The sequence below is a fragment of the Cryptotermes secundus genome, unplaced genomic scaffold, assembly GCF_002891405.2.
Source record: "Cryptotermes secundus unplaced genomic scaffold, Csec_1.0 scaffold91, whole genome shotgun sequence".
NCBI lineage: Eukaryota > Metazoa > Arthropoda > Insecta > Blattodea > Kalotermitidae > Cryptotermes > Cryptotermes secundus.
In genome coordinates this window covers 401,555-415,968 of record NW_019733318.1, presented here as the reverse complement: position 1 = coordinate 415,968, position 14,414 = coordinate 401,555, and the positions used below count along the sequence as shown (strand labels likewise).

At 46.4% G+C, this 14,414-nt stretch overlaps 1 protein-coding gene across 1 annotated transcript; it reads left to right on the top strand.

Moving 5' to 3' along the window:
- Positions 1-714: 714 nt before the first annotated feature.
- LOC111867885 (protein takeout) lies at positions 715-13,992 on the top strand. The gene is made up of 6 exons (XM_023858087.1): positions 715-822; positions 3,927-4,019; positions 7,577-7,724; positions 8,720-8,853; positions 10,093-10,242; positions 13,461-13,992. Exons 1-6 carry the CDS (start codon positions 759-761, stop codon positions 13,619-13,621), a joined length of 750 nt encoding a protein of 249 aa, XP_023713855.1. The 5' UTR covers positions 715-758; the 3' UTR covers positions 13,622-13,992.
- The last annotated feature ends 422 nt before the right edge of the window (positions 13,993-14,414 follow it).

Sequence of the window (14,414 nt, the reverse complement as noted above, 5' to 3'; positions counted from 1 at the left end):
ATGTGGCCCGATCTGACGAGTTATAAGCAAGGGAGAAACTCAGTTCCGTATGGGGAGTCTGTGAAGACAGGACTCAGTCAGAGGCAGAGGAAATCACTGTTGGAGCCGTCACTAGGAAACGTGTAGTAAGAGACTGAGAACACCAGACTGTGTGCTCTACTGAACTGTTAATTGAGGAAATAGCGACAGTTATAGTTATTTGCAGTTTTACGACCTGTAAAGTGGTCAGCAAGTCAAATTACCTATCCAAACCCCGTCTACAGACGTGACAATACTATTTTCGTGGCGCTGTGAGTGCCTTAGGATTTCGAAAAGAAGTGGTAGAGGGCCCGCGGGAGAAGGCAAGAGGCTTCCTCATTCAGAAGAGTCAATGTCACAGCAGCGATGCACAAGCTCCACGCTGCCAAGGCCAAGGTCGAGGCCGAAGAGGTGGCCAGACTGTTTGCCCAGTGTAAGCTTGACGTAACACACCCAAGTCAATTAACAGAGTCAAGCAAGGTGAGGACGGACGCGACGGCCTGCTGCGGCGCGTGTTTGGGTTCGAGAGTCGGAGGCCTCCTTCTCACCCCCCCCNGGGGGGGGGTTATGCAGACCCGCACCTTGTGGCATTGCCTGAAGATCCTCATGACAAGCGGTGGGGACGGGTGCGGTCAAAAGTTTCGCAATCGGCCGGCCGTGACGTAACGCTGACTGGATATCTTAAGAGAGAGAGCCACGACACGAACATTCTCAGTTTTGACGGAAACCCCGGCCGGAACATGTGGAGATCAGGATACGCCGTGACCCTATTGGCTGCTGTCACCTATGCCTCCCTGCCTCTACGTAAGTAGGCTCAGTTGTTTTGCTGTAAGATCTAGGTAAGACTCCGAAACTAGTGGCCGTTTCAAGGCACCGACCGCTTGCAGACACAAGTCTGCACAGGATCTGCGCGTCGGGATTCTGCGCAGATGGTCATATTATCTATAAACCTAGCCGAGTCAAATTCTTATTGGTTACAATTGTTCTTCAACGACGCTTTCGGTTAAGGTGTACAGGTATGCTTCACTAATTCAGCACTACGCCATGAAGACGTCTGGGGGGAGTGGATGTATACATCCACGTTTTCTTGACCTCAATATCAGTTTGAAGTAAGTGGTCAGCTTCACACCACGGCCGCTCTTCACCCCGGTACCCATGAATAGGAGGCTGGGTGGTTCTGGACGACGTGGACTGCAGAAAAATCTTGCCCCTACCGGGATTCGAACTCCGATATCGCGCCCTGCAGCCCCGTAGCCAGTCACTATACCGACTGAGCTTCCTCGGATCATGACGGTTTCAGTGCCAGGACTATACACAGTGGCACAGTTGAATGATACACGAATGGTAATGAATTGGAAAGTGTGTGAAAGGAAGCGATCGTCGCATACTTGAGGTGACAGAGGAAATCCACGAAAACCTTCGACCAGGATAGCCGATATTCAGGTCGAGATTCGAACCGACGACCTCCAGAACACCTCTGCCTCCACCCCTTGAGCAGCAACATGTCGACCTTGTAACTGTAAATATATCTTTTATTTCTTTTTTTAATTTCAGCCTATTTCAGATGACGTTTCCTATCTTGTGAACGCAACCAGCAATTGTTCATCATCATCCGCAACGGTTGAGACTGTTAACCTATGTCGTCCTCAAATATCAAGTCATCTTCTTCTTGGTCTCCCTGGATCACGTCTTCTCCCTATCGGCTTATAATATAAAGTTGCTTTCGGGCCCTTTCTCATGGCGTCCTCTGCAGATATTCCAGCCAGGTTCCATTCCTTCCGCCTCTCTTCTTCAGTCACTGTTGTGTGACCTCTCTCTCGGGACCACACCTCGGCTCCGTTCTGCCCCCCATTTCATTTTCTTATGTTCCACGCTACTCGTGTCTTCGAGCCGGAATAGCTCAGTCGGTACAGCGACGGGCTGGATGGCGGGCCAACAACTTGTCTCTTCTTCACAACGCCCAGACCGATTCTGGCGCATGAAGCTGACCATTCACCTCTATCTAGCTCTGCGGACAAGGCAATCAACTCCTCCATACGTCCTCAAGGCGTTGCGCTTAATTAGTTAAGCACAGGGACAAGTTTACCTTACACGACGTAACTAATCACGTGACTTATTATCATGCTGAACTCATTTATGTTTGCATTTGACACTAGCATTTGCGTTTATAAGCCGATCAGAGTGGCCGCGCGGTCTAAGGCATGAACTGTCTTCGCCCGCTCAAACACTGGGACCGTGGGTTCGAATTCTATAGGAGGTATGGATGTCTGTGTGCAGGCAGCGGCCTTGCGACGGGCTGATCCCCCGTCCAAGGAGTCCTACCGACTGTGTAGACTGTCAAGAAACTGAAAAGGCGGCCAAGGCACAAGAAAGGGCTGTAGACAGATTTGCGTTCATAATTTATGGGCTGCAATTAACCACTGCAATCATGTTCCACTTGCTGTGGGCACGTCCAACCTTGAGTAGGAATCTTCTGCAGGGACTTCTACTGCCACTACCGACCTCAGGAAATCTGGCTCATACATTTCCGGCCGTTTGCGACAGCAAATTTCCCCAAAATATTGTGGAGTATAGACCCGTTACTATGTATGCATTTGCATTTCAAGGTTCACTGAATTGAAAATGCGATATTTGTGTGAACGACAATACCGTTACAGTTAATCAGGATGTGGATAACGAAGATTTCTCTTCACAGTTGAGTACATACTTAAAGAAGTAGCATGGGATTTAGGAGCAAGAGGACTTTCAGACTGTGCTGAGACTGAAACCACGCAAGAAAATATCCGACATTGACTTTACCTGGATAAAGGAGGCCCTTTATTTCAGCTTCTGACAGAGGAAGAAATTACTGCAGTCATACTTTTTATTTATGTTCATCAGCACTAAATATTTATTTGTGTTCTAAAACTTTTTGTCTTTTAGAGCCATCTTCTGCTGCATTTTAATCAGATGATCTCCACGCAAAAATTAACCCGTTAATCAGATGATCTCCACGCAAAAATTAACCCGGCTTAGCAAGGGTTTTTACCACCAAAATATGCATCGCAACTCTACAGATTTCATGACTTTCACATTATTACGAACTTTGTCTGGATGCTGAAAGATTCCTCTTCACTACGTCACCCTTCCTCCCACAGAGGCTCACCTCCGAGTTACGCACCAAATGGGACCTTTTTACGTTTAGTTCCTTTGAAATTTTGCCTCGCGCTTCTCTCGCAGATCAGTTACGTCATTAATCCTTAGTGGTATGGATTCGAACCCCGGAAGCTTGTGAGGGATTCTGTGCGCCCCCATCGCATACCCCAATGGACTTTACACTAAAACTGAGGCAGTTCCAACGTGGTTCGACGTTACAGACGGAGGTGAGTGTTAAAATTGTTATCTTCAGAGAGGTGATGCTGCGCAGTCCCGCAGATGGTTAACAAAATGTTTTGGAACAGCCTACTGCCTCCATCTTCATGGTTTTAAACCTTGACGATGGTGACAGTATGTTTCTCAGAAATAAATATTTCTGATTTATTTTCAAAACCTTGTGGATACATACTGCCGTTTTCCCCCTTCGCCAATTAACTAAAGTGCGCATCACACGGTTGTTTCTGCACTGCTCTGCACTGCACGGACAGTGAATCGTGCTTATGACTGAATTCAGGCTCAGAAACAGACATGGCGTCACATAATTATCATTACCGTGGTCGCTTTAACACCTTCTCCTTCAGAAACACGATACCCCCTGATCAGGTAACTAAAATTAGATTCTCCTGCAACCTGTGGAACACTGAAGCCAAAAAAATCTCGTTTATTCAGCACTGACAATACCTACAGGAGAGACAGTTTATCCCACCCACTACAAGAATGTCACTTTCCAACAGTATGCATATTAATGTCGATCTTGTGTCTGACTGTTTCAGCGTCCTATATCAAGCCATGCGCGCGCAGTGACCCTGACTTCAACATCTGCGCACTGCAGCACGCGAAGGAGACTTTCCCAGTCTTCGTGAAGGGTAAGTTTCCCACTGGATGCAAGTTAGGGCGATATCGCACTAGGATGCCATGGCGTCCAGCTGCCAGATGGTCGGGACTGAATTTCAATTATAAATCTTTCGGTGTCGAAATTGGACATGTTTGAAGGAAACAGAAACACACACAAGCACATATACACGCACGGACGTCAATGGACTGGCCTGAGACTGTCGTGTGATGTTGATTTGGCCTTTGCCTTCGTGGCAGCGATGCCAGCAGCATTAGCACTTGGCATCTTGGTTGGCAGCGATGCCAGCAGCATTAGCACTTGGCATCTTGGTTGGCAGCGCTGCCAGACAGATGCCAGGTGCGATATATGACCACTGAATTAATGCACTGAATTTGGCCCAGATGCTGGTAGCTGAGCCATGGCCTTCCGTTGACATCCTAGCGTGATACCGCCCTTAAAGCATCACGCGGTGTGTGCGGAAGTGGAGGTAGACCTCCACGATTTCTTTATCCATTCACTAAATGGAGGCCGGTGATCCAGCAAGTTCACGCCTGAGGAAATAGGAACTGAACCCCAGGGCCGGTCTGGACGCCATATATGAGAAATCATCTGTTAACCCTACCGGGAATCGATCCTCGCCTCTTTGGTTGCTCAGCTTATAAATTACTTCCTATAACCCCTATACCTACTGAGCTACCTCTTGGTTCTGTGAAAACGTGGCACAGTTCAGATATTTGGGAACGACAATAACAAATCAAAACCTGATTCAGGAGGAAATTAAGAGGAGACTGAACTCGGGCAATGCTTGCTACCGTTCAGTCCAGAAGCTTTTGTCTTCTCATCTACTGTCCAAAAACATAAAAATCAGAATATACAAAACTATAATTTTGCCTGTGGTTCTGTATGGATGTGAAACTTCGCCTCTGACATTAAGGGAGGAACATAGACAGAGGGAGTTTGAGAACAGGGTGTTGAGGAGAATATTTGGACCCAAGAGAGATGAAGTGACAGGAGGTTGGAGAAAAATGCATAAAGAGGAGCTTCATAACTTGTACTCTTCTCCAAGTTGTAATTAGAATCATCAAGTCAAGGAGAATAAGATGGACAGGGTATTGTAGCACGAATGGGAAGAAGAGAATACATGTAGGATATTTGTGGCAAAGCCAAAAGGAAAGAGACCACTAGGACGACCAATATGTAGGTAGGAGGATAATTTTAAGACGAATCTTAGAGAGATAGAATGAGATGGTATGGATTCGATTAATCTGGCTCAGAATAGGACGAGTGGAGGGCTGTTCTGAATACGGAAATGAACTTTCGGGATCCATAAAATGCCGGGAATTTCTTGAGTAGTTGCACAACTGACGGTTCCTCAGGAAGAGCTCAGTTCAATGGAGTTAGTTAATCACTGCTCCATATTGTCGCGTATCGGGCGTATATCGCGACAAATAAATTCTCGATGTATTCGATGTAGCGAATTTTATTTCACATTCGCTCTTACAATCACCCAAATTACAATCTGACGATTACTGCTATCTGCAGTATCACAAATAGTACACTCCCAATGCCACAATACAACTGACTGGTTGCTGGCTAACTCGACGATAGGTCCAGGACTCGCTGACTGACTCAGTACAACGCTGCGGTAGCCACACTAGAACTGACTGTGAATAGCCTTCGCTGCTCCGTATGTAGCCTCGATCGGACAGTACGGGAAAACGGCCACGTACTAGGCACCCTTTTTGCCTGGCGCTGTGTTGCTATGTAACGCTAGCGGAGGTCACCGCTGTTACTATCGTAACGTCGCCGCTGTTGACTCGCGTTGCCTAGCGACCGCGATATCCCTCGGTGACGTCACCGCGGAGGGGAGTGGCGGGGCGGGAACTCGCCTATTACCGTAAGAACGCGAGCGTTACGTTACCGCTGGGGAGGTAGGGGTCAACATGTCACAATATATATGAATTTTCCCTTCATGCAAGTAAAGCGGCACTAGAACTGAGCAAGTGCACGCGCATGCGCAAATGTAGAGATGGATTCTAGGCCTCTGGGCCAGAACATGGAAGACGGGAAGTCACACACAAGGAAAAGGGGCTCCGGGGAGAGTCGGAACACAGAAAGCTGACGGTTCATTGCCGTTTGCACAAAACTCTGCCACCGGAATTCATTTCGCATCACATCATATAAACATCTTAATATTAATCTCCCATACAGGTCTGAGTGTTTCGGGTGGTCTTATCTTCTCAGTCTTCAAGTAAAATGATGTAAAAATTCCCGATTTATTCCATGTCTACATTTGATTTTATTTCCGTTGTAGAAAAGATATTTGGCTTAAAGTACGATTTATGAAGCTACTAACATACTTTCAGTAATATAATGCAAATACATATATGATTCATCTGGCTAAAAGAAACCGTCTAAGGGAAATCATTTCCGAAACTTATACTTTTCAATCACTGAAAACTGTGTGAGGGTGCAGATTGGATTAAACCGGCTCAGGCTAGGGCGTGGCGGTGGGGCGTTATGAAATTTTGGGATCCGTGTGAAGCAGATTTTTCTTGAAGAATTTTATCTTGTGGGATATATATATTACCACAGTCAATAATTTCGTGGACTGGCCGCAGAGCGTCGTTGCATTGTATTACAGCGGATAGGTTGAGACATGATATGATGCCCTGTCAGTTCATCTCTCGTCACAGCAAGAGGCAGTTGTGTGCAAACAGTGCAAGCAGAACTACGGCCTCTATTGTGAACTGCTGTTACATGCGAGTGGCGGAAATTTAAGATATGGGAGTTTGAAGAACGGGCAAACATCAAGTTCCGCCAGAAACTAGGTAAATCCCCTAGCGAAACGCTTGGCATATGAAGAATTGGCTGTTGCTACACGACAACGCCCCTGCACATCGCTCTGTCCTTGTTCTGGAGGAACTGACAAGGCAACAGGTCACAGTTTTGCCACACCTTCCGTACTCACCTGATCTCGCACTGTGCGATTTCTTTCTCTTTCAACGCTTGAAAGCAAAGCTACGTGGTCGTAGATTTCAGTCGTACGAGGAGGCCGTCAGTGCCACAAGAGACGCCGAACGGGAATTTCCTGCCAATATGTTTCAGCAATGTTTTCGGCAGCTGTATCAACGTTGGCAGACTTGCATAGCGGCCAGCGGAAACTATTTTGAGGGCCGATGTGGATGTGTGTGTAAGTGTATGTGAATACCTTGTAATATGATGCGATAAAACCACAGTTCACGAAATTAATGACTGTACCACGTATATCTCCGTACACAGTCCGTTGATAGTCAACATACGTTTCGGAGGAACATGTCGCCTCCATCTTGATGGCCGAAGAAGAAAGAAGAAGAAGCAAAAAACAAGCGTGAAAGAGCACTCGGCAGGGAAAACGAAATACACAGCGTAATGTTCCCTAAGATAAGCAAGCTCTCTTCACAATCACCGTTCTGAGACCTAAAATCCTACACATGTATTCCTTGACTAGCTACATGACTATAAGCTTCCAGAGAATGAGCCAGTTTACCTACCACCCGCTGCCCTTGAAGCCTTCATGCAACCACGTGATGTTGTTATCTGCTGCAGGCGACAGGAAGTACAAGATACCGAGGATGGATCCCCTGGAGATAGCTGAGATGGAGATATCTGAGGGGCCGAGCAATGGCGGCTTGTCTCTGTCCATGCGCAATGTCAAGATGTATGGGCTGAAACACGCTGTACTTCAGAAAACGGAGTAAGTTACTTCAAGTGCAGTCGTCCTTGCGCAACACTGACTCTTCATGCCTGTCTGATATCTATGCAAGCATGTGTCTTCATGTTCTATCCATAATGAAGCCTGGTTCTTCACGTCTGATCTTTACACATGCCTGTTTCTTCATGTCTCATCCAAAGTAACGCCTGATTCTTCATGTGTGGTCTTTATATAAATCTGACTATTCTTAGAGATGGGATGGTATGAATTGGATTGATCTGGCTCAGGATAGGGACCAGTGGATGGCTCTTGTGAACACCGAATGAACCTTCGGGTTCCATAAAATGCTGGGAAATTCTTGGGTGGCTTCTCAAGAAGGGCTCAGCTCCATATGTAAGTACTCATGGCTGATACTTTCTGTCTGATAATTTATGCAAGCTTATTTCTTGACGTTCGATCCATAATAAAGCCTGATTCTTCACGTCTGATCTTTACACAAACCTGTTTCTTCATGTCACATCCAAAGTAACGCCTGATTCTTCATGCGTGATCTTTATACAAACCCCGTTTCTTCATGTCAGATCCTTGTGAAGCCTGATTCGTCATGGCTGATCTTTATACAAACCCCGTTTCTCCATGTTAGGTCCTTGTGAAGCCTGATTCGTCATGGCTGATCTTTATACAAACCCCGTTTCTCCATGTTAGGTCCTTGTGAAGCCTGATTCGTCATGGCTGATCTTTATACAAACCCCGTTTATTCATATTAGATCCATAAAGAAGCCTGATTCTTCACGTCAGATTTTCACGAGCGCATGAATACTTAATGTGTGCAAATATATACACACGCAATTCCTCATTTCTGATCTCTATAGAAGCCTGATTGTGCACGCTCTCACATTTCCGCAAGTCTGATTATCCATGTCTGACGTTTAGGAGCGTCCAATTTCTTCTTGCAAACGGCAGGCGACTGTTGAGCCTCCCGCGCTGCGATTCGTCAGGAACATGCGGGCATCACCCTCACCTCCATTTTGTTCCAGATTCGACTTCGACAGGAACCACGTGATGTACGACACGAACATTCCTGTCCTCACGATTCTCGGAGAGTACGAGGTTTCGGGACGGATCTTACTGTTGCCAATATCAGGCAAAGGGGACATCAACATCACACTGAGTAAGCGAGCGGAGATGCTTTTACGAGCTCAGATATTATTACTATTGCTAATACAGTGCGTTCAGTCAAGGAGGAAACTTCACAACAGCGCTGACCCGGCCCAACATTCCTCACAGATTGCTGCTGTAACTGCTGATAGCGGACTGAGTCATTAGCGCTGATAAACGCGCTCCGTTACAGTTACAGCAGCAATCTGTGAGGAATGTTGGGCCGGTCAGCGGTGTTGCGAAGTTTCCTCCTTGATTCAGCAGATTCTGATAAACTGGAAAACATACGAGGAAAGTTTGCAAATTTATCCTATAATCCGATTTATTCAGCCCCAACTCCTTTTGTAGTTATGAACCGAAGTTGAAAATATTCACATTTAAAAACGCTTTATTTCCAGGTGACAAAATTTTGGCGCTTTATTTCTTATTAACGTTTCCAAGAGCAAAATTAAACGTTTCTCTGTTATGGATGTTATTTGTTGTCTCCGTGTACCCACAAAGCAAATTAGAGACTTCTCCACCTTTAACGTCAGTACTGTCTCCTGACATTTAGCCCTTCAGCAAGGTGCGTCATGGCTGCAAACAGCATCTGCAAATCTCTGAACGTTTTCAATGAACATAACATCTGTCCTAAGGATACAATAACAATTTTGTTGCACGCGGTGGAGAGGTTGGTTGAGGCACTATGCTACAACCCGGAAGGCCGCGGGCTCGATTCCCGATGAGGTCACTGGATTTGTAGTGGTAAGCTATTTTAATTATGTGAAGCACTCATCGTGGTACAGATAATTTTTCTACAAAACATTTTCGAACATAACTTCAAAATTTCGCACTGTATTTCGCTGTATTTGTGACCGGTGGGCCAACCAACTCCACATGCCTGGCTCTCAAATGATTCACTGGTTATGGCCATCAAACCTACCTCAAGACACAGGGCTAGTCCTGCCTCCACCTCAGTATTTCGCGCTTCGACCATTATTGTCAATGCTTAATGTAAGGCATTAAAACAAAAGCAAGAAGCTGGGCATCTCTCACATAACATACACACGGGAATTTCTTGAAAATCAGTGAGATATTTCAAAAGCCGAAATTTAATGTGTAATGGAGCAGGTCAGCACCGAATTTCCGAAAGCTGTATTATTAACCGACAAACCGTTCTATTTTTAAGAGTTGACCGGCAGCTCCTTCTGTGGGCCATATTTACCCAATTTTCCACTTTACCAATGAAGACGAGGGTATTCTCTGCTTGCAGTCAACAGTCACCTCACGTACTCGTACGACTTCGACATCGTGGAGAGAAACGGCAACAGATACCACGTGACCAAGAACCATAAGGCCGTTGTGGAGCCCACCGTGGGGCTGTACCATCTGTCCAACTTGTTCAACGGCGATAAACTGTTGGGTAAGGCACTCAACACAGTCACTACAGCGATGGGGTAGGGGCTGGAAGGTCGGGGTTCGATTCCCGGCATGGCAAGATTCTTTTCTCATCAGCACAGCGTTCAGACAGGCTCTGGTATCCACCCAACCTCCTATCCAATGGGTAACGAGGGATCTTTCCACGACGGTAAAAAAGCTGAAGCGTGAAGCTGACAACTCACCTTCATCTAATGCCCAGGCCAAGAAACGTATACCTCCACTCCCCCATACGTCTTCATGGTACAGAGCTTAATTAAGCACAGGACCACTTTTACCTTTACCTGCTACCTTCATTCTCGGGGAAATGAAAGTAGCAGCAGGCTTCAACGAAACCCTGGTAATAATGTACCAGACTACACCACGTCACATGTGAGGAGACAGAATATCTCCATCCTGGCTACTGAAAAATCTTTTCCAAAGACAGCGACCACAAACTGAGACCGTTCTGAACTCTTCAGAACACAAGAATAAGCTTTGTGTTACTTGGAACAGTGTCTGATAGAGGCCGCTCCATAGCTCAGGCGGTTAGTCGCCGGCTTCCCATCCCGTCGGCCCGGGTTCAGTCCCACGACAAAGTGGCACTGCGGGCAGGTTTTCTCTGAGTACTTTGGTTTCCCCTGCCAATTCTCATTCCACTGAGTGATCCACACTCATTTGTCATCCGGGGCTGGTACAACAGGCCAGTCAATGTCTGACGTAACAAGTACACTCAGTGTCACCCCACCCCAAGAAACTAAAAAAAAAAAATCGTTAGAGGGTCTACTTCCTCCTCTTTAAAACTGTTGAGTTTTTTTTTTTTTTTTTTTTTTTTTTGCAAAATTCCAGTGTGGGGCAGGGGTCCGCAGAACACCAAGTAAAAGTACCAACATTCATATGACAGGAATGCGTGTATATTCGCCTACCCTGAATACTCATGATCAATAGAACTGGCTACAAAGGCTCTGAACGTACGTTTCAAGGACATTCTGGTGGTCTGTAGACCTACAGTAATAACTAACTCAAGCTTATCCAACCAACGCGGTACGCCCTACCTTAGCAGGGGATTCAAGGAATGAAACATGGCTGACGTTTCACAAATTGGCAGCACTGCAAACTTTGCAGTGTGGAAGTAAATCTTGGGCAACAAATGTCCCCCAATCCTCTGCGTGAAGTCAATTGCATAAATATTGTCACGATTTCAGTGACTGAAGGTGGGATTTGGGTTGGCAATCCCGAAATATATTAATAAAAACTATTACATCTTACCTAGATCTTATTCTATACCGTCACCTTCAAAGTAGTCCCCTAGGGAGCGCATACACCGATCCCAGCGTTTCTGCCACTTTTCAAATGCATCCTGGAAGTCTTTCTTTGTTAGGGTGTTTAGTACCGTCTGCGTTTCTGCTTGAATTTCCTCAACTGTATCAAATCTTCGCCCCTTCAACTTGATTTTCATCTTGGGGAAGAGAAAGAAGTCGCATGGGGCTAAGTCTGGCGAGTGCGGTGGGTGGGGAACAACTGCCATCTTGTTTTTAGCCAAAAATTCCTGCACAATGTAAGCCGTATGCGGTCGTGCGTTGTCATGGTGGAGTACCCAGTCGTTCGTGCGCCACTTCTCTGGAAGTTTTCTCCTCATGTCCTCCCTCAAACGCCTTAGAACATCGCGATAGAACTCTTTATTGACTGTCTGACTAGGAGGGATGAATTCCTTATGAACAATCCTGTCAATATAAAAAAAGACAGATCAACATGGACTTAATTTTGCTCTTGACTTGTCGAGTTTTTTTGGCCGAGGCGAAGAAGGGCTCTTCCATTGCGACGTTTGCTGCTTGCTTTCAGGGTCGTAGCCATAAACCCAACTTTCGTCACCAGTGACAACCTTTGAAAGAAAGTTTGGAAGTTTGGATCTTCTTGAAGTTGTTGTTGAAGATCCCTGCAGACTTCCAAGCGATGCTTCTGTTCATTTTGCAGCAGTCGTGGCACAAACTTCGCCGCAGTCCTCATGTTCAGTTCCTCTGACAGAATTTGTTGACATGTGCCATAACTTAGTCCTAAGGTGTTACAGAGATCTTGGATGGTCAGTCTACGATCTTGCAGAATCAGATTCCTAACTTTCGCGACATTTTCTGGTGTGGTGACAGTTGACGGCCGTCCCGAACGATCGTCATCATCAGTCGATGTTCGGCCATTTTTGAAACGCTTATACTACTTGTAAGTTTGTGTCTGGCCTAAACTGCTGTCACCAAAAGCTTGCTTCAACATTTGGTGCATTTCTGCAGCGGTTTTCCCAGTTTAAAACAAAACTTTATACAGACACGCTGCTCTCTGAGGTCAGCCATCGCAAAACCGCAAACTCACGGAAACACAACAATGGAAATACGTTCACCAACAATAAATCCAACCACTCAACTGGACGCCGCTTGCCACACTGATTCATGAAGGGTGTGTGGGGAGACACCTAGCGGTATTTCGATGTACTCATAACCATTCGCGCGAAAAAATCAAATTTCGGGAGTTTTTGGATTTCACGTAGTAGGATCCTGAAACAACTCGTGACTATATTTTACAAGTCATACACAGACTAGTGTTCTCAGTCACGGTTTTCACTAGTCGTTGCTGGGTAGCGGTTTCCAAAAGTGGACGTGCCTCTGATCCCAGGTTCACTTCCTCGTTGGCTGACGGCCATCTCACACCAACCTCCTATTCTTCTCGTTTCTTGGGGTGGGGTGAGACAGTCCACTTGGTACGTCGGCCACTAACTGGCCTATGGTACCCGCGCCGGATGATAGATAATGAGTGTGGAGAAGTCGGTGGAATGAGAATTGGCAGGGGAAACCAAGATACTCGGAGATACCACTTTGTCCACCACATGCCCTGAACTGGGCTCGAACCCAATGAGAAGCGGGAGACTAACCGCCTGAGCTATGGCACGGCCAAAACTCCCAGTCTTCTAACTTCCATCTCAGGACTCTCTTGTAATGGCAGCTGGTCCTCCTCGGTAAATGGCCTTGTCACAGACCGCACAGAAAACACTGCTTCCAACAGTTACTTCGCTACTGCGCGTTACACAGCCGTTACCTAGCCAATGGCTATTTCACCACAGTTCTTGCTTTGAGCATAAATGCTACAGTATCAATGCAACAGGCTTAAAATTATATAAGTATGTCCTATAGGATGTCCGCCAGCCACGCATGCGCACAAATGCAGTTCGTCATGTTGCAGGAACTCAAGTTAACGGCTTCCTCAACGAGAACTGGCAGGAGATCTACAGGAGCATGTCCCCGGCAATTTCGGAGGCTTTCGCCCAGGTCGTAGGCAACATCGTCAACACCATAGCGAGCGGGTTACCATACGACGCGCTATTCCCAGTGACGGGGCATTGAAGGGGGATCAAGCACACGGCGCCGTGACGCCAAATATGTCGTCGTTCTTATAAACATGTTACGACTGACGCGAACTGTAATAATGACACTCGTGACCGAGCGATCAGTGACGTCACGGGTGGCAGGAACATCTTTCATTGTCACGTCAGTCACTAGGCCTGCCTATATGCGTCCAGGGTTCGGAACCAGAGGAAACTCCGAAGTGTTGGCCAGGTTCCGGCATGACAACAAACAAGATACTTACAGGAATACATTCACTCTTAGGTTACTGGATCTGTTACGAAATTGGCAAAATTTACCCACACAAAATAAGTATAAAGACTGTATATACATTTTAAAGCGAATAAAGTACTTCCTTTCCACACAGCAAAGCTCTAATGTATTCCATTTACCCTCTTCCCTTGTAGTAACTCAATACATTCATTATTAAAAGGGCAAAGCGATCCCTGTAACAGGCCGCCGTGGCTCCCAGAATGTCTGCACAGTCGGCTCGCAGATGGCGGTGAGGTTGTTAGCCTTACGCGACGGGCCGGCAGCCCTTTTCCCCGCAAGAAGATACCTGATACTAGAGGCTGAGTCAATCCCAGCACCACAGTGCGGCTGGAAGGATTAGGTCAAATGAAAAATGCAATGACCTCATCGGGAAACGAACCGGCATAGGGTGTGAGTAAACGACGGTCTGAATTGGATTCGTGTGGCTCAGTTGGTTTCACTCAGAAAGGTAAAGAGCTCCGATTGCCACGGCCAACCTGAGCCACATGAATCCAATCCATACCGTCTTCACACTCTTTTT

Coding starts and splice junctions, on each gene's coding strand:
- LOC111867885 (XM_023858087.1), top strand. CDS start 759: ATGTGGAGATCAGGATACGCCGTGACCCTATTGGCTGCTGTCACCTAT. Junction 823..3,926: donor CTATGCCTCCCTGCCTCTAC/GTAAGTAGGCTC, acceptor TGACTGTTTCAG/CGTCCTATATCAAGCCATGC. Junction 7,725..8,719: donor GCTGTACTTCAGAAAACGGA/GTAAGTTACTTC, acceptor ATTTTGTTCCAG/ATTCGACTTCGACAGGAACC.